The sequence below is a fragment of the Ambystoma mexicanum genome, chromosome 6q, assembly GCF_040938575.1.
Source record: "Ambystoma mexicanum isolate Mex_15411 chromosome 6q, UKY_AmexF1_1, whole genome shotgun sequence".
In the NCBI taxonomy this organism is placed as follows: Eukaryota; Metazoa; Chordata; class Amphibia; order Caudata; family Ambystomatidae; genus Ambystoma; species Ambystoma mexicanum.
Genome location: NC_090937.1, coordinates 229750795 through 229777830, shown reverse-complemented (window position 1 = coordinate 229777830; position 27036 = coordinate 229750795). Strand labels below are relative to the sequence as shown.

The following is a 27036-nucleotide window of genomic DNA, read 5'->3' as shown; positions in this document are numbered from 1 at the left end:
ATTCTCTGAGAATGCGGGAAATTTCCTGTGAGTTGGAGATGGCCTTCGCGATTCTAGCATTATAGGCTGTCGCTTTGGCTGCAATAATGGCTAACTTGTATTCTCTAGCAATATTGTTCAGAGCAGTTTTGGGAGTATTAGCACTATGCCTCATACACAAGTACTGGGATGAGGTATAGGTACATGAAGGTAATCACTGACTTAGCTACATGTAATCTGCATTACTCCTAGTCCTATTCTTCCTCGTCCCAGTTCTTACCTATGAGGCAAGGAGCATCATATGTAAGCTTTGGGACAAGGAAGAGGGACCTCGAGGTAATTCTGAGCCAATGAGCTGATGTTGGAGGTTGAGGTAGGGGATGGGAGGGAGGGGATGTGTGGAGGGGGTGGGATTGTGCAATAAATCATAATGGTCGTCCATGTCCATGCTAAGCACACATGATATGTGGTATTAGTCGCAAGAGAGGCATTTTGGTGCAGCCAATCTAGTAATTCCTCAGTTTGGTATGACTTTTTTTAACTGGGCATTTCTGATAAAGCAATCCTGCTAAGTGTAATCACCTGGCTAGAATGGCATTTGGGTTCTGCCATTCTAGCCGATTCTTACTGCAGCACTGCATATTTTTCTGGGCATCTGTGATAAAATCATATGATAGAAGTCATATATAACGAGCATGTAGACAAGTGTTTTTTAGGCACGACAAGACAAGGGAAGGAAAACAGAGGGCGGACAAGACAAATGATCTTACTAAGCCTTGTGTCATTCAGATCGTACAAGTGCGAGAAGTGCAAGGGGAAAGGGAGCGGGGAAGTGCAAGGGAAAGGGGAGGGGAAAACAGGGCAGCAATGCTCTGATTAAGTGCAGTCAGGGCAGCACGGCTCTGGGTAGTGCAAGGATCACAAGGGACTGTAGGGTTACAGTTACAGCCCCTAACTGCGTGGTAGGCCCGGAGGCAGTGCAAGGGTGACTGATCAAGAAAGAGCCTGGACTCAGTGAGACGGAGGGTAGCCAAGCAACCAGTTGGTACAGCAGACAGGTAGGTGAGGTAGGTCAGCAGGAGAGGGAGAGAGAAATCAGAGAAGAGGAGCGTCTTCAGCTGCTTCTGGAACTTCAGGTGGTCTGGCTCAAGTTTGGGAGGGGCAGGGGGGACATTACAGAGGGAGGCATCTGCAGAGGGATGTACCCCACCATCCCCCACTCTCTGCCTAGAGAAGCATCTAACCCTTAGGGCTTGAGAAGGAAGGTATTTTAGAAGACAGCGTTGGATGTAGTGTGGATCCCAGCCTCAGAAAGCCTTGTGGACAATGCAAAGGGTCTTGAACTTTATCCTTGCAGCCACCGGGAGCCAGTGGAGAGATCTCATGGCTGGAGAGATACGGTCTCTGGACTTGAGGCCATGGATATCCTGGCCCTGGAATCCCGGTCGACGCAGTAGAACCTCGTGAAGGTGTGCGTCGACCTCCACATAGCAGCCCTGCAGATGTCCAGCAGGGGCACACCAGACAGGAACGCCGTAGTAGCAGCGATCGCTCTGGTTGAATGGGCTCTCGGACGGCCGGGCAATGGTCGGTTTGCCAACCGGCGATAGTGCATGATGCAGCCGGAGAGCCATCTGGAAATGGAAGCCTTGGAGAGGGCCTTCACCTGGAACACAGTGGCAAAGTTCACAAACAGCTGTGACGTCTTCTGAAAACTCTTTGTGCGGTCCACGTAGAACTTCAGCACTCTAGCTACATCCAGCGAGTGCAAAGTCCTCTCAGCCGGCAACAAAGGTGACGGGAAGAAAAGAGGTAACACCAAGGGCTTGTTGAGATGGAAGCCTGACGGCACCTTGGGCATGAATGAGGGGTGCGTCCTCAGCACTATCCTTGTCTCGTGAAATGTCAGATATGGAGGCTTACAGGAGAGGGCCTGGATCTCTCCCACTCTTCGTGCGAAGGTGATGGCCACAAGAAACGCTGTCTTCCACGATAGGATCTTCAGCGGCACTGACTGCAACGGCTCGAATGGAGGGCGCATGCGCCTGGTCAGCACCACATTGAGCTCCCACGCCGGGGCCGCAGCCTTCACCGGCGGGAACGAGCGGAACAGTCCTTTCATGAACTCCTTCACCAGGCGGTGCGACCACAGCGACGACGGCCCCGGAGTTCTGGTGTAGCGGGAGATAGCTGCCAGATGAATCTTGATGGATGTGTGTGCCAGCTGCGCCTTGGCCAGCCACAGCAAGTACGGCAGCACTTCAGGAGCCGTAATCCGTAGAGGGTTGATCTTCTGTGCCCGGCACATGACAGAGAACCTCTTCCATTTATGTCCATTGCACATAAGAGTCGAGGACACCCTGGGCTTGTTAAGTACCTCCTTGCAGTCCGCCGGGATGTCCTAGCATCCGAACTCTAGTGCTATAGGAGCCAGGCCTGCAGGTTCAGCGATCCTGGGTCGTGATGCAGGATTGCGCCTCCTGCCCTGGCGAGAAGATCTGCATCCGTCGGTAGCTTTACTGGGGGGGACGCTGACATGTCCAGAAGGTCCGGGAACCATATCTGCATCGGCCACACTGTTGCGATGAGGATCATCCTGCACCGGGACCGTCTGAGTTGACTGGTGAGTCGCAGAAGCAACGGCAACGGTGGGAACGCATAGAGGAACAGGCCGTCACAGCGGAAGGAGAATGCATCGCCCATGCTCCCCAGCTAGGGAAACCTGCTGGCGAACCGACATTTGGTGTTCGACGCTGTCACTAACAGATCTCACTGGGGATTGCCCCATCGGCGGAATAGGAGATCCACTTGATCCTGCCAAAGCTCCCACTCGTGGCACGAGCGCAGCTCCCTGCTGAGTGAGTCGGCGACAGTGTTCTTTACTCCTACCAGGTGGAAGGGCATCAGGAACATCCCCTGGGCAACGGCCCAGTGCCACAGGTACTGTGCTTCCTTGAATAGAGCTGGGGATCTGGTGCCCCCCTGCTTTCGAATGTAGAACATCATGGTGGTGTAGTTGGTGAAGACCCGTACCACCTTGCCCTTGAGGGATGGGAGGAAGGACCGGAGGGTCCAGAACACTGCCCCGAGCTCCAGGACGTTGACGTGTAGAGACCTCTCGTCCGGGAGCCAAAGGCCTCTTGCGTGGAGATCTCTGGTGTGCGCGCCCCATCCCTCCAGGGAGGCATCTGTCGTCACAGTTTCCTGATGTGCTGGGATCTTGACATCCATGCCTGGCGCGAGATGCATCCGCAACCTGCACAGCCGTACGAGGTAGATGCATGATAACATCATGCCGAGCAGGGACTTGATGGACTTCACCCTGGCAACCTTCGTGGTCTACTGCCATTTTACCTTGCCCAGGATGGCCTTCATCCTCTCCTCCGATGGTGAAGCCAGCCGTGTCACTGCGTTGAGTTTGGCTCCCAGGAGCAGGGCATCCTGCGATTGCACCAAGCAGGACTTCTCAAAGTTTATCGAGAAACCCAAATCCGTGAGCAGGTGGACGGTCCTCGCTGTGTGGTCGACAGTGAGTTCTCTTGACTTCGCTCGGATGAGCCAATCGTCCAGATGGGGTAGACGTGGACCCCCTGCAGGCGAAGCCGCGCCGCCACCTGTGCCAGGCACTTGGTGAAGACTCTCAGCGCTGATTTCAAGCCGAAGGGCAGTGCCTTGAACTGATAGTGCCGCCCTTGTACCACGAAGCGCAGAAACTTTCAATGTCCTTTGTGTATGGGGATGTCGAAGTAGGCATCCTCCAAGTCCAGCGACGACAGGAATTCACCTTCCTCCAGTTGTCCCAGTACATGCTGAAGGGTGACCATCCGGAACTTCTGGGATTTTATGAATTTTTGAAGACGGTGGAGGTCTAGAATGGGCCGCCAGCCGCCGGTCTTCTTTTGGACGAGGAAGTACCGTGAATCTACTCCAAAGCCCCGGAGCCTCTTTGGGGCGAGTTCTATTGCGCCCTTCTTCAGCATTGCTCGTACCTCCAGAAGCAGCTGTGGAATGTGGTTTTCCTTCCTGGCCACTGGTGGCAAATGGGGACACTTCCTTTGGAATTCCAGAGTGTGCCCGTGGGCCAGGGCATCCATCACCCAACGGTCAGTGGACATGGACTTCCGCACGCCGACTAAGTTCGCCAGCCGGCCTCCCACCGAGGTGCTTGGGTGGGGGCCGACGTCCCGGCCGGTTCAATCTTGCTTCGTCGAGGCCTTGTCCCCTTGGGCCCCTTGGTGACAACGATGGTGTCCACCAGCCTTGTTGCGGCCTCTGTAGGGTTCCTGCGACAAAGAGCTGGCTGCCTGGTGGTAAGACGAGGAGCTGCCGCTGAATCCCTTGGAGGCACCTTGAGACTTGCCTCTGGAGGTCCAAAAAGACGGCCATCACTGATGGAGAGTACCCAAGGCACGGGCCGTCTCGGTGTCCACCTTGATGGCCTGCTGCGACTCATCCACTGCCTTGCCGAACAGGTTGTTCCCATCGAAGGGCATGTGCAGCACCCTGGTCTGAACGTCCTGACGGAAGTCGGTGGCCCTGAGCCAACCGCGCCGGCGGAGGCAAACGCTGTTGCCCATCTGGTGAAAACTGGTGTCGGCGATGTCCGTGGCCACCGTGATGGCGTGGTCTGACGCCACCTCGCCTTCCTGCAGGATTTCAAGGGCTTCCACCCTCTTGTCTTCTGGGAGGAAGTCCAGGAGGGGAGCGATCTTGAACCACAACTCCCTGTCGTAGCGGGCCACGATAACGAGGGCGTTGGCCGCCTTGATGGTCGTCGCTGCCGTCGAGATGACCTGCCGTCCCATGGTGCCAGCTTCTTTCCCTTGCCGCCTGGCAGCGAAGTGGAAGTTGATGCTGTCGCCCCTGCCGATTTCTTCTTGCCCGCCGCAGAGACTACCGAATCCGGGGACGGCTCGTCGATTTGCCATTCTTTGTCGGCTCCACCCACGCTCCCTACGTCCGCCTCGTTGGGATCCTTCCCGTGGGCCCTGACCTCCTCCAACCTCTTGTCCAGGGTTGCCTTGACGCCAGACAGCTCATCCTCGGAGGAGGTATCTGAGTCCATCAGGACTACCTCGCCCCCCCTCTTTCTCCGCCCGGGGTTTCACAGGGGTCTTTTCAATAGGTTGTAAAGATGATTCCCTCTGGGATGGCAGGGAAACTCTAGGCCTGTAGGCCGTCTTCACTGGGGTTGACGCCACAACTCCTTCAATCAAGGCCATAGCCAGGTGAATCTGGGCCTTCACAACCTTGGGTGCGTCTGAGGCCTTCAGCTTGGGGGGAGAGTCACCGCCTCGCTCCCCCGTCGGGATTGACCGGGGCTTCTCCCGAAGCTTACCTGGGTTCTCCGACTTCCATTTCACCGAGCCAGAGCGTTGCCTCGTGGTTCACGGCGTCAGTGACATTGCACCCGGCCTGGCAGCGAGGAGCCCGAACCAACGGCACTCCCGGTGCCCGCGGACTTGCAGTGCTTTGCCTTCTGTTGGGCCCCCATCACCAGAGCGCCCTCAAAGGTCTTAGAAGACTGCTCAGACTCCTTCTTCTCACCTGCCGCTGGGCTCTTTGCCTCCAGCCAGTTAGAGAGTCTTGTATAACGGTTCTTCACAGTCCGGGCGGACATGTTCTTGCAGAACGCACAGTCCTCCACGTGCGACTTGTCGGAGTGCAGCCAGTAGAGGCACCAGGAGTGTTCATCTTCCTTGAAGAAGTTCTGCAGTCCACATCCTGGGCAGATCCTTAACAGCTTGGATCATACGGGTGTCGAGTCTCCTTTGTCCTGGGCCATGTCCACGTGGGGTAGGCCTCAAAGATCTTCCGGAATCCTCCAAGAATTGGAATTCGATGTAAAATTGCCCTTGAGGGGTGTAGAAATCTCCGAAACGGGTCCCCATTAATCGGAAGAAGAATCTGTGGAGCTTGAGGTCCGAATTGACCGAAAAATCAGAGTAAAACTCTGAAAAAACGCAACACGCAATAAAAGCTTGAGAGCTATAGCACGAGGACTCCCAACACTTGAACGTGCGGTAAAAATCTGAAAATGGCTGCCAGAGGAGGGGCTTAGGTAGAGGATAGTCATTGGCTGGGGCAGTATGACCCAGAGACCAGTGATTGGTTATTAGTAGAAAGACAGTTCAGAAATGAAACTGAAACTGATTTTTTCTTTTACCGAGGATTCCCAACCTGACGACAGGCAATATTCTTCAGCATGTGAATCCATGGCAGACCCCATGCTGGAGAATTAAACATTGCCCTAGTGTTCACAGAAAAACATAATTGGTTTTAATTCGAGCGCTTCTATTTGCAAGAAATAATGCCTTTTTTTGGCAGACTAAATTGTGCGTTTTCTCTGCAAATAATGAAATTATTTAATTGTGCTCGCATTATAAAGTGGCTCTTTATGACAAATTACAATATTCATGTTTAAAGATCTCGGTTTACATGTGAAACACCCTTTGAACAACACATGGGTCACACTGATTAGTCATCTGCATGTAGATTTCTTTAGCGTGGTCAGTATAGTCCACCAGGATTAGGTTCTATTTGCTCCCACAGAAGTACGTCAGTTTAAGAAAGGAATCTTGATATGCATTGTTTGGGTACGTATAGACTGCATTCAATAATGTACTCAGAAGGAAGCTCTGGACAACCCTGCTAGTACATAGTATATACAAACACTTGCTGATCGTATTAATTGATTTATACAGCAAACAATGCTCAGGTGTGGACATGGGGGGCAAAGAGGGGTACTAAATCTTTCCCATTAAAAAAATGGGTCTGTCATGGCTGTGTTATTACCTCCACTCTTTCATAAATGATGTGGGAGGACATATTTTGGCACTAACAGGCGATGCACTGAATCTGGGTGGAGAGAAAACTCACATATTACTCTTTGCAGATGACACAACTCTGAATAGAAGAACCCCTAGTGGCCTTAGAAAGCAGTAAATCAAAATCAATTTGTCATACCGCCGAGTTCCTGGCGTCTATGGAGCCGCTGGCGACGTGGAAGTTAGCTCCGTTCGCTTCGGCCACGCCCCCTGTTTCCTAGTTTCTCTTCCTCCGATTCTCATTGGTTGGGCGCTCCGCGGCCCGGTGTTTTAACCGGCCACTTCCGGGTCACGGATGCGTCGCAACGCTTCCGGTTTCGTCCGCTAGCTCTGAGTTGCTTGCTGCCTGTAGCTACCTTCCGAGTTTCCCGTTTGTCTGCTGGTCGGGTCCTCGTACCCTGTCCGGCCCCTTCTGTACTTCCTTCCTCCTTCCGCTAGTCCTATCTGCCTTTCTCTCACTCCTTTGGTTTTGCTTTCATTCGCCCGCCTCTTTTGCCCTTCTTCCAACTTGCTTACCCTCCCTCCTTCCCATCTTCACTTACCGCTTTTTCTCCTCTTGTCTGTTCAGCTTATTCCGCTCTTCTGTTTCCTTCTTCCTCTCGCTCTGCTCTGTTCCTTCCGTGTTCCAGTACCCTGCCTTGTCCTGTGGTCTTCCCTCGCCTACCTTCAGTATTGCTTGCTGTAACCTTCCGTGTACCAGACTCCGGCCTGTTCCCCTGGACTGCCTTTGCTTGCTGTATTTGTTACTTCCACTTCTAGCCTTGTGTACCAGATCCTCGGACCGCTTACTGGACTGCCTGTGTTCTGGAATATTCACTCCACGTGTTGCCTCCAGACACTTTCCACCAGCTCTTACCTTTCAAGTATTCCTGGTTCCACGCCTCCAAGACACCCAACGATAATACAGGGTTTTTTGTGCCTAAGGGCTTTTTCCCCTCTTGGTCGATCCCGGGGCAGGGGCCCCCTGGTCTCCCCTCTTGGGGGGGGCACAGTGGCTTCCTTCCGGGGTCGTCCCTATCTACATAAAAAAAAGGTGCCAGCTCGAAGAAAGGAAAAGAAGGGTTCTTGGAAGGAAGAAGAAGGTGAGGAGTCGGGGGAGGGGGAGATTTCAGAATCTACACTTTCGGACGAAGATATCACCGACCCCGGTGACAGTTTGCGACACCAAAAAGAGATGGCCACCCCACAGCAGGTACAAGAACTCGTAGCCGCTGTACAAAGTCTAAGTCTGGAGATGTAGAACCTCAAGACAGCTAACGCCACCCTTCAACAGCGTCTGACAGACAGGGAAAGACCTTTAACCGATTTACCTCCACTTCCCCTAGTATCGGGGAAGTTCGATGGATCCCCAAAGAAGGTTAAGGAGTTCCTGGAAGCATGCAATCTTCATTTTTCCTTTCGCCCTCAGACCTTTGCCTCAGACCATGCCAAGGTGGGGTTTATGATCACCCACATGACTGGGAATGCCCTGGCTTGGGCTACCCCTCTAGTAAACCAGCCAGACCCGGTTTTACAGGACTACAATGCCTTTAAGGCCCTGATTCAACAAACCTTTCTGCGAACAGAGTGTACATACTTGGCCTCGGAGAACCTCCTTGACATCCGTCAGGGGAATTCTGATCTACTGACATACATCACCACTTTCAAACAGGTGGCAGCTGAGGCAGGTTGGCAGGAACAGGCTCAGTATGCCATATTTCGGCGAGGTTTAAGGGAGGAATTGAAGGACGAACTAGCCCGGATAAAAAGACCGGTGTCTTTTGCCGAACTCCTGACAGCTACCCTCCGAATTGACTTCAGAATGACGGAAAGACGTCAAGAGAAGAAGAAGACCAGGTTAAGTGTACCCCCTCTCGTGAAGACTCACTCACCCGCATCTGTACCCTTCCAACGGACAGCTAAAGAAGAACCCATGCAGATTGGGACCACCAGAGCCCCGCTCACACCAGAAGAAAGGAAACGGCGCAGGGAGGGTTCCTTGTGTATGTACTGCGGATCTTCATTACATTTATTAAGAGATTGTCCGGAAGTACCGCCCAGAAGGTCGGGAAATGCTCGCCCTCGGTAAACATTGGGACGCATTACCGAGGGGCTGCCCTTAGTCCCTATGCGCCTCTTTCTGTATCCTCTACTGAAACATCTGAGGACTCCCGGTTGATGGTGCTCACAGTTTCTCTCAGAGTAGGCCCCAAGGAAGTAACCTCTTTAGCCCTACTCGACTGTGGAGCAGCAGGGAACTTCATGGATACCCACTGGGCAGAACGACATGGAGTCAAGAGGATAGCCAAACGAGAAGATCAAAAGGTGGAAGGGGTTGATGGCGAACCTTTGAGCTCAGGTTTGATCACTCACACCACTGAAGCACTTACTTTGTCCATCCAACAACACACCGAAAGAATCACATTCGATATCATCAGGGCTGCTCACTTCCCTCTTATCCTGGGTATCTGTTGGCTACGCAGACACAACCCCAGTATTGACTGGTCTAGAAACTTACTTAGTTTTCAGTCCTCACTATGCAAATCGGAATGCTTGCCAGAACCAAGATTCGAGACCGTCAAGACCACAAATAGCTGCGAAGTCAGAACGGTACACTGTCTCCCACACTACCTGAAGGAGTTCAATGAAGTGGCAACTGAAAAGATACCCGTCGAGCTCCCTCCACACCGGCCTGAAGACTGTTGCATTGATCTCACCGCAGGTGCATTGGTACCCTTCGGTAGGAAGTTTCCACTGTCATTAGAAGAAAAACAATACTTCTGAACGTACCTGGACAGCAACATGGAAAACAGGCTCATAAGGCCTTCAAAGTCCCCTGCAGGGGCATCCCTGTTCTTCATCTCAAAAAAGGATTCAAAGGAGTTAAGGCCGTGTATAGATTATCGCGGTCTAAACAAGGTTACCATAAAAGACCGGTATCCTATGCCATTGATAACCGATATCCTACAAGCTGTACAGGGTGCTACCATCTTTACCAAACTCGACCTGAGGAATGCTTATCACCTACTCCGGGTGCAGAAAGGAGACGAATGGAAGACAGTATTCCGGACTCCTTTCGGACTTTTTGAATACCAGGTAATGCCGTTCGGGTTGGTAAACGCCCCGTCGGTATTCCAACGGTTTATGGACAGACTATTCTTCGATCTCCTGTGCCAAACCACATTGGTTTATTTAGATGACATTCTGATATACTCTCGCACTCCTGAAGACCATGTGGAACATGTCAGGGAAGTATTCAGAAGGCTTCAGAGAAATCAGTTGTCTGTTAAACTCGCCAAATGTGTGTTTTCAGCCTCCTCCATTCCTTATTTAGGATACATTCTGTCAGACCACGGTACCTCCATGGATCCTAACAAAGTGTCTTCCATCATTGAATGGCCCTCACCCACCTCAGTCAAAGAGATACAGAAATTCCTGGGGTTAGCAAACTTCTACCGGAGATTCATCCCTAATTTCTCTCAAAAGATACTACCCATCACCTAGCTCTTAAAGAAGTCTGCAACTCCATTAAAATGTTCAGCGGAGGCGGAAGAAAGCTTTGGTAATCTTAAGGAAGCCTTCTGTTCGGCACCCATTTTACAACAACCAAACCAACATCTACCCTTCGTTCTAGAGACGGACGCTTCTTCAGCCGCAATAGGGGCGGTGCTTCTTCAAGAGATCCAGGGTACAGAACATCCGGTGGATTATTTCTCGAAGACCCTAAACTCCAGTCAAAGGAACTACTCGGTCATTGAGCGAGAGCTTCTAGCCATGAAGGCGGCCTGTGTAGAATGGCGCCATCTGCTTCAAGGAGGAAGGTTCCCGTTCACCATAAGGACCGATCATAAGAACTTGCAGGTTCTCAAACAGTTCGAGTGCTACAATACTCGAGAGGCCCGATGGGCTCACTTCTTCGCACAATTCGAATTCCACATAACCTACATCCCTGGCAAGACGAATGTTGTAGCCGACTCTCTTTCCCGCCGGAGTGATTACCTGCCAGAGACAGAGACGCATCTTGAACGGATGTTTCCCCAGTCCAGAACTATTGGAATTATTTCTAAATTCCTTCAGCAGGTACAGGAGGATTCTGGAGGTCGTTTTGAAGTTGAAAGACATTCTAAAGATCTGGCCTATGAAATCAGGAATGGCCTTTACCTTGTAGGAGGAAAACTCTATCTACCCACTCCGGCTTTTCGTAAAACCGCACTTGTCTGGTGTCATGATTCCAAACTAGGAGGACACAGGGGAGTGGCTGGCACTCACGACTATCTTCAAAGACATTTCTACTGGCCTACAATGAGAAAGGATGTAGAGCGGTACGTTCAGTCATGTATCGTCTGTCTGAGGAGTAAGTCATCCCGCAAACGACCAATTGGTCTACTGGAACCAAGTCCTGTACCCAAGGGTCCCTGAAGCACGATTTCTACTGATTTTATGGTAGATGTGCCCCCGTCTCAAGGATGCACCTGTGTCATGGTAGTAGTGGATTCATTTACCAAATTGGCTCACTTCTCCCCATTGCCTGGCGTCCCTACTGCAGCCAAGATGGCGGAAGGTTTTCTCCAAGACATATTCCGGTTACACGGTCTACCTAACAAGATAATTTCAGACCGGGGTAGTCAGTACACCTCCCGGTTCTGGAAGGCCCTGTGTGTCAGTCTAGGTATCGACAGAGCTCTCACCTCTGGATTCCATCCACAATCCAATGGGCAAACTGAACGCTTGAACGGAACCCTGGAACAGTACTTAAGGTGTTTTATCAACTCTCAACAAGACAACTGGTGCACGCTACTCCCTCTAGCTGAATTCTCTTACAATAACTCCACACATGCTGCTCTGGGGTTCAGTCCTTTTTTTGGTACTTATGGTTTTCACCCTCGCTCCATTCTTCCTGTCTCGGGCCTCTCTACTAACGTACCCTCAGTAGATTCTTCCCTCTCCCTCCTTAGAGAGACACACAAGAAGGTAGAGGAAGGCCTTAAGTCAGCCCAAGCCCGATATTGCATTCAAGCCAACAAACATCGTAGACCTGTACCAGGATGGGATGTGGGTACCAAAGTCATGCTCTCCACTAGATATTTACCTCGTTGGGTACATCCCTCCAAGTTATCTCCCAAGTATCTAGGACCGTATGAGATCATACAGAAAATCAATCCTGTGGCTTTTCGCTTAAAACTACCCAACAACCTCAAAAGGGTCCACCCTGTTTTCCATGCTTCCCAACTCAAGTAATTTCATGCTGACACATGGGCTCGACAGGTTAGACAGGCCCCGATTCCTCAGGGTTCCACTCGGGCTGAATATGAGGTCGCCCAACTCTGTGACTCCAGGTATCATAAGGGCAGGCTGGAATATTTGGTTAAGTGGAAGGGCTACCCTTCCTCGGAAAACTCTTGGGAACCCATCACACACATTAATGCTCCTGTCCTACTTTGCAAGTACCACTTCTTTCATCCAGGGAAACCAGGGGGAGGAGCTTATATGAGGGGGCATACTGTCATACCGCCGAGTTCCTGGCGTCTATGGAGCCGCTGGCGACACGGAACTTAGCTCCGTTCGCTTCGGCCACGCCCTCTGTTTCCTGGTTTCTCTTCCTCTGATTCTCATTGGTTGGGCGCTCCGCGGCCCGGTGTTTTAACCGGCCACTTCCGGGTCACGGATGCGTCGCAACGCTTCCGGTTTCGTCCGCTAGCTCTGAGTTGCTTGCTGCCTGTAGCTACCTTCCGAGTTTCCAGTTTGTCTGCTGGTCGGGTCCTCGTACCCTAACCGGCCACTTCTTACTTCCTTCCTCCTTCCGCTAGTCCTATCTGCCTTTCTCTCACTCCTTTGGTTTTGCTTTCATTCGCCCGCCTCTCTTGCCCTCCTTCCAACTTGCTTACCCTCCCTCCTTCCCATCTTCACTTACCGCTTTTTCTCCTCTTGTCTGTTCAGCTTATTACGCTCTTCTGTTTCCTTCTTCCTCTCGCTCTGCTCCGTTCCTTCCGTGTTCCAGTACCCTGCCTCGTCCTGTGGTCTTCCCTCGACTACCTTCAGTATTGCTTGCTGTAACTTTCCGTGTACCAGACTCCGGCCTCCACGTGTTGCCTCCAGACACTTTCCACCAGCTCTTACCTTTCAAGTATTCCTGGTTCCACGCCTCCAAGACACCCAACGATAATACAGGGGTTTTTGGTGCCTAAGGGCTTTTTCCCCTCTTGGTCGATCCCGGGGGAGGGGCCCCCTGGTCTCCCCTCTTGGGGGGACACGGTGGCTTCATTCCGGGGTCGTCCCTATCTACATAAAAAAAAGGTGCCAGCTCGAAGAAAGGAAAAGAAGGGTTCTTGAAAGGAAGAAGAAGGTGAGGAGTCGGGGGAGGGGGAGATTTCAGAATCTACACTTTCGGGCGAAGATATCACCGACCCCGGTGACACGATTACCTGATGGTACAAAAAGTTATAAGCTGTGTGGTTTTAGGAACCAAAGATGATCTAACACTAATGTATCTATTAATGGTGGGCTTAGAGAGGAAGCTGATTGCTTTGGTTCTCTAAGACTTGGCTAAGCCAAAATGGTTCCTGGACCAAACCTGCAAAAAAAAGGTCATTTCAATGGACTTTGTTCATGTCACCCCACTGCTCAATGCAGTGGAGTGACATTAAAACGTTTTCTTCTTGAAGCCCAGGTCTCTTTACTCTGGCTTGCTGGCCTTTGCTACCAGGTCAGAGGAGGGAACACCGCCCAGCCAACCACCCACCCCAGGGCTGCAAAAATGTGGGGTGTCCATCAATGGAGAAGTATGCAGATGCACCATGTCCTCCTGAAAAGGGGTGTATGTTTAAGAAAGCAACCTGCTAATGGGATTAGCAACAGGAGTTGGCTGATGTGGTCCTGAATCCCTATAAATACAATCTAATGAACTCCATTACTGTGGCCCTGGCCAGTTGGCATTTTGAGTGACTGCCCCTCTTCTGGAAAGACATGTGAAGCTGGTAAGAAACCCTTGTAGCAAATATAACACTAGAGAAGTTGCTTCAACGCCTTGAGGGGATCTCTATTTCGATTTAAACACACTTCCACCAATTTGCCAGCAATGGACATTACAATGTCCTTGGGTGGACACTTGGTTGGCCATTGTGATGCACAAACAACAATGGGACCATAACAAAATGTTTTTAGCACCTAGCGTGCATGTGTGTGGACACCTGATGTGCCCATTCTAGTCCATACACGCCAGCGGAAGCTCGAACTGAAATGGAATGGGAAATGCCGTCAATAATATCTAACCTCGGGATCTAAGAAATCACTGTAGAACTAGGATTATTATGATGGTTTACAGACCATGTCCGCCCCCCCCCTTTCAGCCCCTGCCCTCTATGTAAGGCCAGAGGAGTGCACTTGAGATGGGACTGAAGTGGGCCCCAAGCCCTGCAGTCACCTTTTATGTTATGTTATGTTATATACATTTGTAAAGCGCACGGTCGCCCAGAGGCATCATGGCGCTGGTAAGGAAGCTGCGAGCTCAAGGAACACAAAAAGGGCAGAACGTTAGAACAGGGTGGTCTTCAGAGCTTTCCTGAAAGCCAGATGGTTAGCTGAGGATTTAAGTGATAATGGCAGAGTGTTCCAAAGCTTGGCTGCGGTAATAGAAAAGGCTCTACCCCATTTCTTTCCCGATTGAACCTGGGAACCTTAAGTAGATTGGTTGTAGAGGAGCGAAGGTTACGATCCGGGATATATCGGGAAAATTTAGCTTGGAGGAATTCCGCTCCTAAGCCATGAATTGCCCGGTGGACGATACATAGTGACTTAAACTTAACTCGCTGTACCACCGGGAGCCAGTGGAGACGGTGAAGTACCGGTGAGATGTGGGCGCCATAGGGGGAACCAGTAGCCAGTCTGGCTGCCAGATTTTGCATACGTTGGAGGCGTTGTAGCAGACCCGTCAGCTGGGATAAGTACAAGGAGTTACAATAGTCCAGCCGTGAGAGAACCAGTGCCGCCACCACCAGGGGAAGCATGGTTTCTGGGATCATAGGTAGCACCTTCTTTAGTACCCTAATCTGGAGATGTGCGGACTGACAGACAGCCGAGACCTGGTTTGACATCGAAAGGGAGGCAGAGAGGATAACCCCCAAATTCTTTACCTTGTTCACAGGACAGGGTAGTGGACCTAACGATGTGGGCCAAAAAGCGGTAGTCCATAATGATGGGTTGGGAGGGCAACCAACGAGCATTACTTCAGTTTTGTCACCATTAAGTTTGAGCCAATTTTGGTCCATCCAAATACCGACTGACTTAAGGCAATCATGAAGACGGGCTGAGACCTTTTAGGCAGGGACACAACAGCAACCCTTATAGGGATGGCTCTAACCATACACAATGTGGGCAGAAAAAGGCCTGCTTAACGGCTGACTGATTATGAGCCTCCCACTTCAAACAGTACTTTTAAACATTTCAGCTACATTGCTTTCCTGCGTCTCACTTGCCGAGACCTCCTACCATCCAATAACCTCTTCCTCACCCCAAAAACGGCAGACTTTTAAGAGGCATCAAGCCATAGGCAGAGGGCCAGCCTCCCCTCTGGGACACACAGAGCAGCACCCCCTGATTAACGTACCATTGCTCCACTGAGGAACCCGCTTCCGGCCTGAATCGACTCCTCATTCATCTCTCCCTGAATAGTAAAGAGCAGGCCACGGAGGCCACCTTCCTCCTCAAACATGCATGGTGCATCTCAGGGCCCAGAAATGCCACCCTCTCAGCATCCTCAGCACCAATGTGATATGGCTCAGTAGGACATACTCTTGCCACACTCCTGGGCAACAAGCATTCCGTTGGGCGCTGTGTTCCACGGTTTGGGTGGGCTGCTCCCTCCCAAGGGTTTCTGTTCTTTCTGCAGCATCTGTGTGGAGAGGGGGCTGAGCTCGGCTAGGGAGCATAACTAAAGTCTCACACTCGATCATTTCAGAAAGTGCGACTGGACACACAGATAAAACATTCCACGTTCTGTGCTGGTTCCAGACAATCTCAGACAGCAAGTATCACATTTTGCCATCCTGTGGGGGCAAAGCACCTCGAGAGGCCTATGATCAGCTAATTATCTATTGGTAGATGTAGGTCTTTACTTCGCCAGCACTTACTTTGTCACATTGACTTTGCCAGACATTTATGTTTTAATTGCAGGAGGAGACCCCCTGAGACCCACATCTTTTCTATCCCGTATTCTTCCCCCTGCTGCGTTTGATCCCAAACCTAACCTTACGCTATCCCTAACCACATCCATTATCTTCACAATGTGAAGATGCAGTCAAAGTAAAAGCATGACAAAGTAATTGTCTGGCGAATTTAATGTTCGACAAAGGAAGTGTATGTGGCGAAGTAAATTAACAAGGGGGGTCCTGGGAGTCTCTCTGCCAGACATTAGTCCTGGTTGCGAGAGCCTTACCCAGAGTCTTTAGCTCACTATCCCTTTCACGGAGGATAAATACGCCTGCATATCAGTCTTTGTCCTGCCCTGGGGCAGGCCAGCACCTAAATGCTAGGCAATTCTCCTCTGAACAAGAGTACCAACAGCAACCCCAGACACGTGTTTCGGTCTGGTTGCACCTCATCAGTAGGGTACAGCTGTGTCTCTCTAACTGTTCTGTGGTGAAGTAAAGGCAAGATACTTATGTTGGTATGCTATATCATTTATCAAAATTCAGGGACGGGGAAGCTTTCACCTATTAACCGTCATCTGCCACAGAAATTAATAATAGCATTCCGGATAGTAAAAAGCTGAATAATTACCTTTAAAAATCCAGATAACATAGCAATCCGAATGGGCGCGCTGGTAAAAAGAGCGGAAATCAAGGATGTCTTGCTATCCAGAATGTGCGCACTGTTTGCTGCTCTCTGCCATCCAGAACACTGACATTCTGTTATTCGGCACATTTTGTTGTCTGGCCCGACTGTGTCCCCAAAGGTGCTAGATAACAATGCATTTATTGTGTCTCACCTGATTATCTGAACACCAAAAGGGAAGCATTTCACTGTATGTCAGTCCCTGGGCCTCATCTGCTATCACAATGTAAAATATTTTGTATAACTGCAGAATCCTATTTGTATTTCTCACTGCATCTAACATATGCGCGGATGGTTTAAGGTCATAACAGAGACCAAATATATCTCGAGCACAATGCTCCCCACAGAAAATTTGTTTGCAGCAATGTTTACACATTTCATATTTGTATCCACATCATTGATATGTGAACCGCTTTGAGAGCTCTGCTTCAAGCACTCCCCAATTATATTAGGGCTAGGTTCATTTACCATTCTAACTCCACGTTTAGCATTCTTAGAAGAATGATGGTGGGCATGGCTATGTCTCTTTATGTTGGTATTGTGTTATGCAACTATTAGGCGTCACGTCAACATCGCTGCTGCACACACATGTTTGTGATTCTTGAGATCTGTGTTGCACATATTTTAGGATCAGAATTATGGCTGGGCCATTACTCTGTATGTCTCTCTTGCTGAGCGCAGAAATGAATACCATTAGAAATGGAACATTGGTTAAAATATACTATCACATTCCTTCCTTACCTGATGGAGGGGCCGGAAATTGCTGGTGTGTGCTGCCATAATGCCCGTAAACAGGAGAGGAGGCAGACGTCCCAAAGCCTGTGGCATAGCCTCCCATTCCAGGCTGTGATTGGGAATATGGCGGCGTGGCAACATAACCTTGCTGGCTCATTTTGAAAGCCTTTTCACTCCAAATAATAGCCCCTTGGAAATAACTGAAAAAGAAAAATATAAGTTGAGTCTGTGTAGTGTCTTGGCTCATATGAAGTGGCCATGCACTATAAGAATGATGGGCTCCTTTGCAGAACCATGCATGCATTTAAGGTATATATATATATATATATATATATATATATATACTCTGGATAGTGCTGCTGAACCATTTTGATGTCAGAAATGGCAGGAAAATATCAGTTCACCTAAAAAGTCCAAATATATTGACATTTAGCATCACACTATGGCCAAAGACAATGCTACAGAGAATAGAGAAAAGAGAAGGGGTGTTGGCAAGCAGAATATATGGTTGGCATGGCAACTGGAAATGATTGTGGCATTTAATAAGAAAGCAATGAGGGCGTGTATAACAATATGGCTACCAATCAGTAGTTCTGTAAAATGCATCTCATGCTTTCAGTGATCCAAAGGTTGCCTAATCCCTCCTTCCAAGCATCTGCAATCAGGCAGCCATCCCCACACATACATCCCATAGGCTATGGAGCGTGCACCACTCGCTGGTCTGCACCCCAGGGCTAACCTCAGTCAATGACCGCAGAATCTGAGAGCTTGGTTCCTTTTTATATCTTGCTATTATTGAGCAGCACTAGAGAAGCACATCAGAGCAGAAAGGAAACAAGCTACAATGCAGTGACTACTACAGCAGTAACCCTGGCACTGGAATCTAAGCAAGTCAGTGGTTGGCAGGGGATGCCACCACTTGCAGCGATGGTGGGAGAGAGCAGAGTGTGCCTTTCAGCATTCAACAGCGCCCTTTCCATCTCAACTCAGTGTGCGGCTGACCCTGCTAGTGATCACTGCCTCCCAGCTTTGCGTGCTGCTCTTCAAGTACTGTGTTGCGTGCCAGAGGGTGCAGTATATGGCCGTCCCCGGAATGTGGGTTGTGTGCCTCTTACAGTGAGGCGTACAATAAGGGGGCACTTAGAAATAGGCTTACCTCATCCCTGCTTTTAAGCACTATTTATTTGAGTGAAGTGGACACGTACATAGAGCTCAATTTACCCTATGTGTCTGGAGTAGACATTTCAGGGCGTTATCAATGTTTACTATTATAGTACTGGTATTAATATAGGATTACAGATGCACGAATGCCCAGTAAAAAAAATCTAATTGAGGATGGAGCACGAATATATGTTGGCTTCCTTCTGTAGAGTGAGGTTTACATTTTGCTCTAAATCATCAGAGGATTGAACCCCATGCTACCCACCTGTTTCCTACTTGGTGTCTATTCCTCTTGGCTCTTAGCATGTTATCTTGAGTTATTAGTTACCCCACTGCATGCATGCCTACCTATACACTCTACCACATGCCTGCCTATACACCTAGCCAAACACCCACTGTATCACAGGTCAGCCTAACCAGACCTACCATACCCTGCACCTGCCCATATAACCACCCTAACCTACACCTAAATATTCACCTACCATAGCCAAGACTGACCGTCTGCCTACCTATACCTATACCCCACTCCTGGCATGTGATATGAAGCTGAGAAGAATCAACAGACATCCTAGACATTATGAAAGTGTGAAAAAGGTCTTTGCTATGATAAACAGAACTATGGTTGAGTGTAAGTAAATGGTAAACACAACGCAACAATATAAGATGGCTTCTCGTGTAGGGACCGTGAGCCGAAGTCCTTGCCTACCATGCTAGGGGAACCCACCTCTTTGAGATACAACAAAATAATCACTCACAAACATAGCATCTTAGGTGTCTGCACACTTCTCTCTTGTGTCTTCAAGCTTCTGTGTCAGTATGTCTTTCACTCTTCCTCATCCCCAAGACTGCTAGGGTCATGCCTCATCCAACTGCGTGGCCGAACGTCAGACACTCAGAGGTCCAACATGGGATCGCTCCTGCCCTGTGGCTGCTGGGAATGGCCAACTGGCCCAGTTTGGTAGGGATTTGGATGTTCTTCTCCTCCGCCAGGTCAGTAAGGTTCTTACCGGTGTGACAGTCTGATGCCCTAACTTAGGACACTCAGTGGGGTAGTACCACCCAAGGTTATTGGATGCAGGAATTGCAGAAGAAGGTATATATAGAGGAGATCACCAGACGACCCCCTCTGAATCCCCACACTCAGGAAAGGGGCAGTCACAGGAAATCCCAGATCCCTATTTTGTGCCCACTGATATCCATGTAGCTATAAAGCCCTATGACGCAATCATAGGAGCACACGCACACATCCCATCACTACAGTGAAGACACCCATGACCACTTTGGGGAAAAGGAGGTGTCAGAGACCCTTAAAGGTACTCCTTTTCCCCCTTAGAGACCCATTTCAGCTCCCTAGCAGGAACCGAACACCAAGCAGAGAGAAAAAAGCCTTCCTCTTTAAGGAAATAAATGTGCAACATTTCAAAGTCATCACCGAGCAAGGGAACTTTTTTTTTAAGCATCAATGTAAAAGGAAACATTTCCTATTATGAGTCACAAGCACGCAGATCTAGAAAGCCCAGCGGGTAAAAAGTTGCATTTCAAAAATCCAAGATAGAGTCACCTTAATGTAAGCTCAGGCTCACCCCCTTTCAGCCCACATGACCCTAAGCACATTAGCCAATCACAAACCAGCAGAGACTGCACTGCCCATGTGCAACCAACTAAGCACTACCCATATAGAGGGGAGACCAGCCCATAAAAAGCAGCTTACTTATTCTGCCATCGTGGTGTGTTCAGCACGGGGCTGAGGAAGGAGTTTGGCGGATTGGCGTGTGAGTAGTTTAGCAAGCAGAGAGGAGGCTGCAGAAGGGTTGTCATCTGGAGAGACAAACACTGATAGATAGGGTTATCAGCAGGAACAAGTGGGAATTGTTTGGAGGTGGGTCGTTTCCAAGAGAGGAGGAGAGCAAAGGAGGTGTTGGCTGGAGGATAGACACCAAGGAAGGCCAAGAGAATGGTGGGATGGGGAGGGGGGGTACAGGCCAGGCCCTACCACTAATAGAAGAGGGAGAGAACTGGGGGAGACAGACCTAAATCCCAATAAAGGCTACCAAGAGGCCATAGAACCAGTGCTCCAGCAGAAGGGGTGACCCAGAACAGAAAGGAGAAATAGATTAGTATGATGGGAGAGATTTGGCAGCAAGTTAGCTGTTAAGAGGAATAGGATGGAGGAAAATATTATACTGGTTGGAAGCAGGAAGTTATTACCATCTGGCAATGCGTATTGTTAGAAGGTTTGAAGGTAGAATTATTTGGAGGAATAGGATACATATCATCTGGCAGAGAGAAAGAGTGGCTGTCATCTGGTGGGGGAGGGCATCTTCATTTAGCCTGAGTGGTGGGCGCAGGACAGGTGACACCCTTTAGTTAATCAGAACAGAAATGGCCCCTTTTAGTTCCTCATTTACTGGCTCTCTGGGAGGAGGCATGTGAAAAATATATACTCCCCCCCCCCTCCCTTCGAGAGGCTACGATAACAGTCCTTCTCAAACCCGGTAAACCCCCTACCCAATGCGGTTCGTACCGCCCCCTCTCGTTAATTAACTGTGACGTCAAAATATACGCTAAACTACTGGCCAACCGTCTTGCTTCTTTCATGCCCTCCATCATTCATCCCGACCAGGCAGGCTTCGTCCCAGGTAGATCCACATCCCTAAACCTTAGAAGACTCTTCAATGTAATCAGTAGGATCCATCCAAAGACACAGGTGGTAGAAGCCACCTTAGACACGCAGAAGGCGTTCGACTCAGTATCTTGGGAAGTCCTTGAAAAATGTAAGTTTGGCCCCAACTTCCGAACCTGGGTCAAGCTCCCCTACACCGGCCCAGTTGCCAGGGTCCGCACTGAGGACAGATGTTCAACCCCCCTTCCCGATAGCCAGAGGGACGCGACAGGGATGCCCCTTTTTTCCGCTAATATTTCTAATAGCTATGGAACCCCTTGCGGACATGATGCACCAGTTACACTCCCACAGAGGCTTGCGCTCTGCGGGCCAGGCCGACATTGTCTCACTATACGCCGATGATGCTCTTCTCTACATTCGCTCCCCAGAAACCAACCTTGTGCCAATTCTTAGAGATGTGGCCTGATTTGGACACATATCTGGGCTGAAAATTAACTGCTCTAAGTCGGTCCTATTCCCGCTCACAGACACCATGCAACCACCCTCTGATCTAGGGGGATTCACTTGGTCTCAGTCCAGCATCACTTACCTGGGGGTGGCGGTCTCCTGGCACACAGAGAAGTTTCGCGCTGACAACTACCAGAATTACCTCACTAACCTGACCACCAAAACTGCTAGCTGGGCTAGACTCCCCATTTCCCTAGCTGGTAGAATCGGAATACTTAAAATGGTAGTACTACCTCAACTCCTCTAACGTTCACCAACCTTCCTGTATGGCCAGGCGACGACTTCTTCAAGACGCTTCACGGCATAACTAACACCTTTCTCTGGCATTCCGGTACAGCCCGCCTCAAACTAACTACACTTACCACCCCCAGGGAGCTAGGCGGGTTTGGCGCCCCCAATTTCCTTAGGTACTGGGTGGTAGCCCAATCCCAATTTGCCTCCCATTGGTTCAACAGCACAGATCCCCCTCCTCATGTCGGACTTGAGAGACTTAGGGTCAGCGAGCGAACGCTTGGTTCCCTCATCCTCAAACCAGTCCCACCTGACATCGACTCAGCAGACCCCGTGGTTAGCACACCCTTGGCACTCACCAAAATATGGGCAATGGTGGCTACGCCTCACCCATTTGACGGTGACCTCCCGCTTTGGAATTTCATACATTTCTCTAGCCATTGTGTCTCACTGGACTGAGGCAGGGCTCTTGACACTTTGTGATGCCTATGAACAGGGCAATTTCCTTGAGTGGTCTGACCTCCCACTGTCCCTCAGGCGCAAGCCATCAGCATGGCTACAATACTCCTTGCTCCGAAAGAATCTTAAAGCCAGATACCCCGGTTTCCCCACATTGCCACCTGACGATCCCATTATTGCTGAACTCTGCTCCTCCGATTCCTTCAGAGGGAAGGTATCAAGACTTTATAATCTATTACAGACTAGGGCTGCCCCCTCGTTTACCAAACTAAGACTTAGATGGCAGGAGGATCTCGGAGTCGAGATTTCCTATGAGCGCTGGTCCCGAATATGCGCTCATACCCAGGAGGTGTCCTACAATTCTAGGTTTAAATTACTACAGTTTAAGGTGCTGCACAGATTTCACCACATGCCAACTAAACTACATCACATGTTCCACGAATTCTCACTTAACTGCCCCAGATGTGGCGCCGACCAAGCCTCTTACATTCATATGATCTGGCACTGCTCACACCTGACGCAATACTGGACTGAAATATGCTCCACAATATCCGCATTCTAGATCATACAATAGACCCTTCTCCTATGCGCTGCCTTTTCCACGATTTCCCCAGGTTGAAGCGTGATTCCAGGAAATTGGCAGGTCTTTGCATGGTGCTGGCGGTGCGCTGCATACTACTGTGCTGGCTTCGTCCCAGAGCGCCCACGTACACGCAGTGGCTCAGACCAGTCACCTGCACGATACCGAGGAAGCCTGGGGTACCAAGGGGCAGTTCCGCAACTATATGTCTGCCTTGACTCCCAACTCAGATTCGGAATCTTCCCTCTCTTCCCGGTCCCCTCCACGACTCCCCTGTATGCTTTGTTTTACTGTTGGCCCAGGTTTCTATACATCATAGTGTACCCGACCCCTGTGATTAGTGAGATAACCTCGCACTGTACTGTAACACTTCCCTCGTTGTAAACTGCAAATTGTTGACATGTTGTGCCCATCTCTGCTTTGTTTTTGTTTTTTCAGTGGATTGTCAAGCCGAATTAATAAAGGTTTAAAAAAAAATAACACAAATGGCCCAATCCAGATGTTTGAGGTGGGAGTAGAAATGAGATGTACCACCTCACCAGGAGCCAGGAAAGTTACTGCAGGTATTGTGAGTAGGGGACTCCCAGGGTACCACAACTGAGAATAGAGAGGTGCGATGAGGAACTGGAGACCACATTCCTGTCAGTCTTCAAATGTCCTAAGAGATTGGGCAGCTGAATTCAGAAATGGTCTGTCTCACATTGTGGTTTTTGCTGTAGAAAAACCTCCAACTTAGCCAGACCTGGTTCTCCCTGAGTTGGACAGGACTTAAGAATTCAGGAACTCTAAAGCCTTCAAACAAAAAACAAATAGCAGGGTACTCCATTGAACTGTAAATTGGGGCCAGGATGTGCCCAAAGGAAAGGACGTTTTAAGAGACATTTATTTTATTTGTACTCAAGACCATTGGGATTTGTTTTTTCTATTATTGAAAAGAATCAACTGTTTGAGAACTGCATCTCTGTATTAACCTCTTTGTGCCACACTGGGATTCAGCTAGACTGGTCTCTGCCTCTCTCCGTTGCTCTTTACTTCCCTGTCTCTCTCTGTCACTCTTGCTCTCTCTCACACAATGATCTTGTTCTTAGAAGTCACTTCTGGTCTACTCCCTATTGCGTCTGCTCTCAGCTATTCCCTGCTCTGCCCTCTCCAGCTAAGGTCTTATCGACTCCACTTATCCTTCCTCTTGATGGTCTACCTTACCATCTCAGCCTTCCTCCTTCACTCTTCATTCCTCCTTCACTCTTCTAATACTGTTGCCTCCTTGCTGCTCCACTACTTACTGCCTCGCCTCTTCTGATGCCAACCCTCAACTCCAACAACCAGCACTGGAGACCAGCAGCTTTTTTTCTGGTTTAGTCACACCCCCAGTATCCTCGTCTGCTCAACCACAGTGATGCTCTACAGGCTGATCTAACTGATTATGCGCCTTAAAAGATTTAAACTTTTCAGCTGATTTCAACTTTTTTTTGTCAGTGTTGCATTGTAACATGGACTGAGAACATATATAGACCATCCAGAATCTTGTTTGAACACCTGGCATTGTCAGTCCCGCAAATTCTTTCTGTGGCTCTCTGTAAGGCGGTCCCTAGTGTGCACAATATTCATCCCGCATGGGAGGCACCCGCAGGCAAAGCATCCTTATTATGGGGGATTTCAAATTTTGAGTGGACAGACATGATATGAACGCTGCATCAGACCTAGTTGAGAACATGCATGCCCAGAATGGCAAACAAGATATTAGAGACCTCCATTCCCACTCAATCCCTGCCAATCACTTATTTGTGTTTACACTCAACACTTTGGTTGGATCATTCACTGAGCACACTTCTTTCAAAGGTAGAACGCTAACCCCTACCTCAGAGTAGGACACAGAAATCCCATCCTAGATAGACAGGTTAACAAAGTGCTAAGGCAGAGGTTTATTTGCTGTAAAAAGTAAACCACATCACTGCTCACAACATTACCCTGGATAAGCTTGCAACCATCAAAATAAAATACCTGAAACTTAGGAGGAAATCAACCAACTAATGCTACAATTCAGAGCTCACCCAAATGAAAACAATAAGTTGGAAAATGAAGGGATATGGCCGGGCCATTAATCTGACAGTCTAACTATGACAAGCTGCAAAGTTAACAACATAGAAGGGAAAAGTATAAAGTTATCGGGATAGTGGAAGGAGCTTTTGAATCAAGTACCTCAGCAAAGAATCCAAACGGGCCAAGGAAATGTTCAGTATCTTGCAAGTCCTAACCAACCCAAGAGCCCTAAGAAATTCCATTTGCAAAAGTATACAACCCAAAAGAGGACCTTTAAGAATGTTTTGCTTTAAAATACATCCCTGAATTATGCCCTGCCCCCACACAGTGATAGAGATGGCATTTATTTATTTGAGGTTTTGTAATGTGGCAACTTGCAGTTAAACCCCTTCAAAGTGCGGGAGAGGATAAATGATTCTGCATCAGGTAACAGTGCTAGCACACATTTTTGGATGCAGAGTTTAGAAATTCACCTCATAAGCGCTGCACTTTAGATCAAAACCTTCAAACTACTGAGTGTTCCTGCCTTGCATTATATATTAACATTCATCATGCGCTAAACAGCACAAAGCTAATATAATAAAACATCTTTCTTAAAGGGATTTGCTTCTGGCCCAATAAAGAATACAATCATGCTCTACATTTAAAGAACCCCAAGGATAACCCCAAGGTGCAGGTTAACTAAGGTCCAATTCATGATCTACTCAATCCCTTAAAATCCAGAAATAAATACAGGGATAGGTTGACCGCCTGATACGACCACAGAAAGAAACTCACCCACCCTAGTTGAAAGTCAATGTGCAGCTTTGATCCTACTGGACTTTTCAGCAGTCCATATCAACGTAGATGAAGAAATATGTCAGAAAAAACTATAAGAATGGCTGTAGGTTTTTGGGTGGCATTAGAGTGGATCAGCCCTGCATAATCTGCCACCAAACAAAATATATCACACAGACCATGAATCAATGTGAAATATTTCCCACTTTGAGAGAAAGAATATGGCAACTGAGCAAGTGTGTATAACAATTTTTCAGGCAGCTTAAGTGGGTTTCTTCACTAAGATTACATTTCGACCCAAATTCTGCATTTCATGGCCTTTTAGCTCATGTGCTGGCCAGCAATACCCACACCACTGTCCATTACAGAGTAAGAATGGCATCAGACAGGAGTAACTAAAAGAGCCTTCAGACAGGAATTGGAATAAGGTTTAATAAGCAGAATGACCATTTTTGACCAGCAGGCAGGAGATCTGCCATTATGACCACCGTTAAAGAATTTGACAAACTGACATTTGGAGGTTACACTAATAATGACCATCAGACAGAGTTAACTATCATGATGAGCAAGAAGGGATTTTGTTACAATGATGAATTGACAGAAGATTAACAGTATTCATCTAATGATCTCTTAGCAACAAGACCATCAGATAGCACTAGGCATCAAGAGCTAATGCAGTATTGTCAATAATTACAATTTGGATAGCGCAGACATGGTCATGCCCATGTAGGCAACCCATCTCTACCCACTGCTTGGTAGAGATGTCTCCATGACCACCACTCTGGCTTCAGAGCTGCCAGAAGCACGGAAACTGCTCTCCTAAACATCCGTGAAGATCTGCTCACCAACCTTGACTCTAAAATTCCCTCTGTCCTCATCCTCCTCGATCTCTCTTCTGCCTTCGACACGGTCAACCATACCATCCTGCTCAACCGTCTCCGTGAAAACCTGGGTATCACTGATCAGGCTCTGGCCTGGCTGACCTCTTTCCTCTCAGATCGACCTTCCCAGGTCCAACTTGGGTCCTTCTTTTCATCTATCTTCCTCTCTACCTGTGGTGTTCCCCAGGGGTCTAACCTCTCGCCCTGGCTTTTCAACCAATACCTGGCAACTCTCGCCCACTGCATTGCCATTTTCTGCTCAAATTTCCAGTGCTACGCTGACAACACTCAACTCATTTTCAGGCTGCCCTCTGCCACCTCCACTCCCTCTCTCCTCTCCGATTGCCTAACTGCCATTCAAGATTGGTGTGCCGCCAATGATCTTTGTCTGAATGCCAGCAAGACGGAGATCCTCCTCATCGGCACACC

At 49.1% G+C, this 27036-nt stretch overlaps 1 protein-coding gene across 1 annotated transcript in view; it reads right to left on the bottom strand.

Annotated features, from left to right (window-relative positions):
• Positions 1 to 27036, bottom strand: part of SEC24D (SEC24 homolog D, COPII coat complex component) — a 658686-nt gene that overhangs the window by 563277 nt on the left and 68373 nt on the right. Inside the window, exon 2 of the mRNA XM_069630689.1 lies at positions 17355 to 17548. Coding sequence (XP_069486790.1) covers positions 17355 to 17505 — 151 coding nt within the window. The 5' untranslated portion in view covers positions 17506 to 17548. The remainder of the gene's footprint in view (positions 1 to 17354; positions 17549 to 27036) is intronic.